At 32.3% G+C, this 3,037-nt stretch overlaps 1 protein-coding gene across 1 annotated transcript; it reads left to right on the top strand.

Moving 5' to 3' along the window:
- Window positions 1-15: 15 nt before the first annotated feature.
- Window positions 16-1,836, top strand: LOC112464644. The gene is made up of 3 exons (XM_025031772.1): window positions 16-167; window positions 1,249-1,404; window positions 1,631-1,836. The coding sequence occupies exons 1-3, from the start codon at window positions 84-86 to the stop codon at window positions 1,682-1,684; spliced, it is 294 nt and encodes a 97-aa protein (XP_024887540.1). The 5' UTR covers window positions 16-83; the 3' UTR covers window positions 1,685-1,836.
- The last annotated feature ends 1,201 nt before the right edge of the window (window positions 1,837-3,037 follow it).

Here is a 3,037-nt window from a genome sequence, read left to right as displayed (position 1 = left end):
TCGAAAAATTCAATAAACAGAACAAAAAGAAATGCCCAATAATGTAACATTTATAGGAATGGGAAAATAGTAATACGATAGCTATGTGCTCCTACTTCTCATCAGTTACATCCATGATGATAAATATGTTCTTGTTTTGTTACACTGGTGAACAACTTACCGTTCAGGTACTATACGTACAAAGTAAATAATAATACGTGATAATGCTTGATCGTTTTACGCGCGCGTCATACAAGCAATAGTAATGTGAGACCGGGGCGAAGTGGCCCCGGGGCGGAGTCGTTTTTGCAATTATCTCGAAATCTGTATGTTGTATGAACTCGCCATTAATACTGTAAGCGCGCGATTTATGGTGCCCACATAACCAACGGAGTTTAGTAAGGTTACGTGCCATATTGTAATTTTAATCGAAGCAAAAGTGTTTTCGCAAGTCAAAAGTAAAATTTCTTCCGCGTGTCGAAAGTTTGCAATATCTTAAGTATTATTGTCTTTCCGAATTTTAAAGTAAGTGATTCTAAAAAGTAATGCATGTTGAACACGAATCCAGTGCAGTTTTTTTATTTTTATTAATTTCTATTATTTTATAAGCGACCAAACCTAAAACTTGTGTTCGGGGCGAAGTTGTTTCCAAGCCAAAACGAAGTCAAGAAAGCTAAATAATATGTGCTGCGTATGCTCGGGGATAACAGAAAACAGAGCCGATGAAAAACAGTGCATTTCGTGCAGGCGTAAAACACACAACGAGTGCGTGCGCTCGTCAGACTCTGTTTTTATATGCTTTAATTTTTAGCAAAAAAGAAAATTGATTTTTTTGAAATTATTTTCCGCTTTCCATTTTTCTATTAAACAGTGAATTAAAGTGTATTCTGTTATTTTTTATGATCAAAATTATGTATCTTTATTTAAAATCCAGTCCGAGAATGAAGACACGACTCCGCCCCGGGAATTTTGACTTTTCGATTTTTGCACTTTCGTCGTTTTTACTCTATACCGGTTGAACAAAGCGACGTAAACCAAAAATGCCTGTATAAATTTTGTAGCCAAGGGTTCACTCTTTACAATGGTATACTATATTTCACTAAAATGATTTATTTTGTCGTTAAAAATCGGCACCGAAAAAAAGGGCCGACTTTGCCCCGGTCTCCCCTACTTGAGAAGATATTCCTGGAAATTGTTTTATAATATTCTTAAAGCGATGTTTATATCTGCGGAAATTTTGCTTCACGAATTTCATGATATTAATAACAGGCAGAGAAAGTAGCTAGAACATCTTGCGTGCTTGAATGGTATCGTCTTCCGACCAAGGAAGCGCGTGGGATCGTGCTTGTGGTAATCATGTCAAACTTGCCCATGAAGATCACTGCTGGAAAAATCATGGATCTATCATTCAAGACATATGGCGATGTAAGAACATGTGTCCAAAAGTATTTATTTATGTTTTCAGGAATCAGCAACACTAGAATTAAATACATTATAGAGTGTGATTATATTTATCTTTGTAATATAGTAGACACCCACACATACATGAATCAAGTACGACTTTTTAAATGAATCTCTCGTGCCAATTTTAACAAACCTAATGTATGAAATAGTATGTAAATAATTGTAGGATATTATGCTTATTTTACAGGTCGTGAAGACAGCTGTGACATATTTTAATATGCTTTTAAATGTAGTTGACTGAACATTTCTAATCTCCATCTTCATCTTCTCGTCGGAATTATGACTACAAACGCATTATAATGCTTATACATACACGCATTGTGTATGCTCGTGATATAGATGTGTCCAATACAGAAACATGGTATGATGTACATGTACCTACATTTAAATATATGCTCGATAAATATATAAAATTTCTTTTATATAGAAGTGTGTATATATAAGAAATTTTTGTTTCTCAGTACGGTAAAATTATATACATGTATAAAAATTTCATAAAGTGCAGTTTGATAATTAATTAAATTATGTAATTACTAATTTATATTTTATATAAACTGCAATTATACGAAATGAATAAAAGTATCCAGTAAAAACTAAGAAAACTAGAAATATAACTTCATATTTATATCAATCACATATATGCCAAGTTATTTGGTGCTTCATATGCTTGTTGATTTCGACTGTTGAGTACGACTGTAATTTACAAACAAATCGAAATATCGTATATAATTGGAATTATTACACATTAACTATTGGTCAACATTTTTTGAAACTACAATCTAAAGTTCTAAACAGCGTATCGGTAACATAAGCATGTGAAAAATACAATAATTCGACGCGATATACATAATATATACGACGTGATCTTGATTTGACTATTTCTTTATATAATTAATTGCGTAATTTTTCTCGCAAAGTATCAAACAGGATTTCAATATTATACAACAAAAATAAGCTATACAGTAAGCAATTTTCTATTTTGAGTGCTGTAACTTTTATATACTATGTAAATGTACATTTTAATTGAGAGAATAATACCATGATGATAAGCAATAAAATATACTATTTATTGTTTAAAATAAAATTTGTCGATGACTACAGTTATACAATATTTCCACAGATACTCTGCCTAATCAATAACAGCATTTTGTTGATACTTTGGTATTGTGCACTAGTGGATGTTTGAAAGGTTTCGGAAAAATTATTTCATTTGATATTTTTCTTAGTATCTTGCATGCTTAGCTTTTACTCTAAGATAACAATGACGAGGACGTGGAGAAACTTCCAGTCCTGCTTTAACTTTTAATGCATCATTTTCCTAGAGTTTTGAAACAGCTTCAGCAAAACTAATTTTTTTCATTTGGAACAAAGGGGTTTAACTTTAAAACCTTTCCTAGAATACACCAGTGGCTATTATCAATAAGTTTTCATTACAAAAAGTTAACCCTTTCATTGCTCCCAACAGGAAAACTTTATGTTCTTTACGAAGAGGGAAAATCACAAACATATTTGCGTGCGATCCCTTCGAAAGTTTCTGTGCATATATTATCCATCCGATTGATGTGGCTTTTCAATTGCAAGTTTAACAGAGACT

This window comes from Temnothorax curvispinosus, unplaced genomic scaffold (assembly GCF_003070985.1).
Source record: "Temnothorax curvispinosus isolate PA1 unplaced genomic scaffold, ASM307098v1 QBEX01014387.1, whole genome shotgun sequence".
Taxonomy (NCBI): domain Eukaryota; kingdom Metazoa; phylum Arthropoda; class Insecta; order Hymenoptera; family Formicidae; genus Temnothorax; species Temnothorax curvispinosus.
Note: the sequence above shows the minus strand (reverse complement) of the source record. Positions and strands in the feature narration are given on the sequence as shown.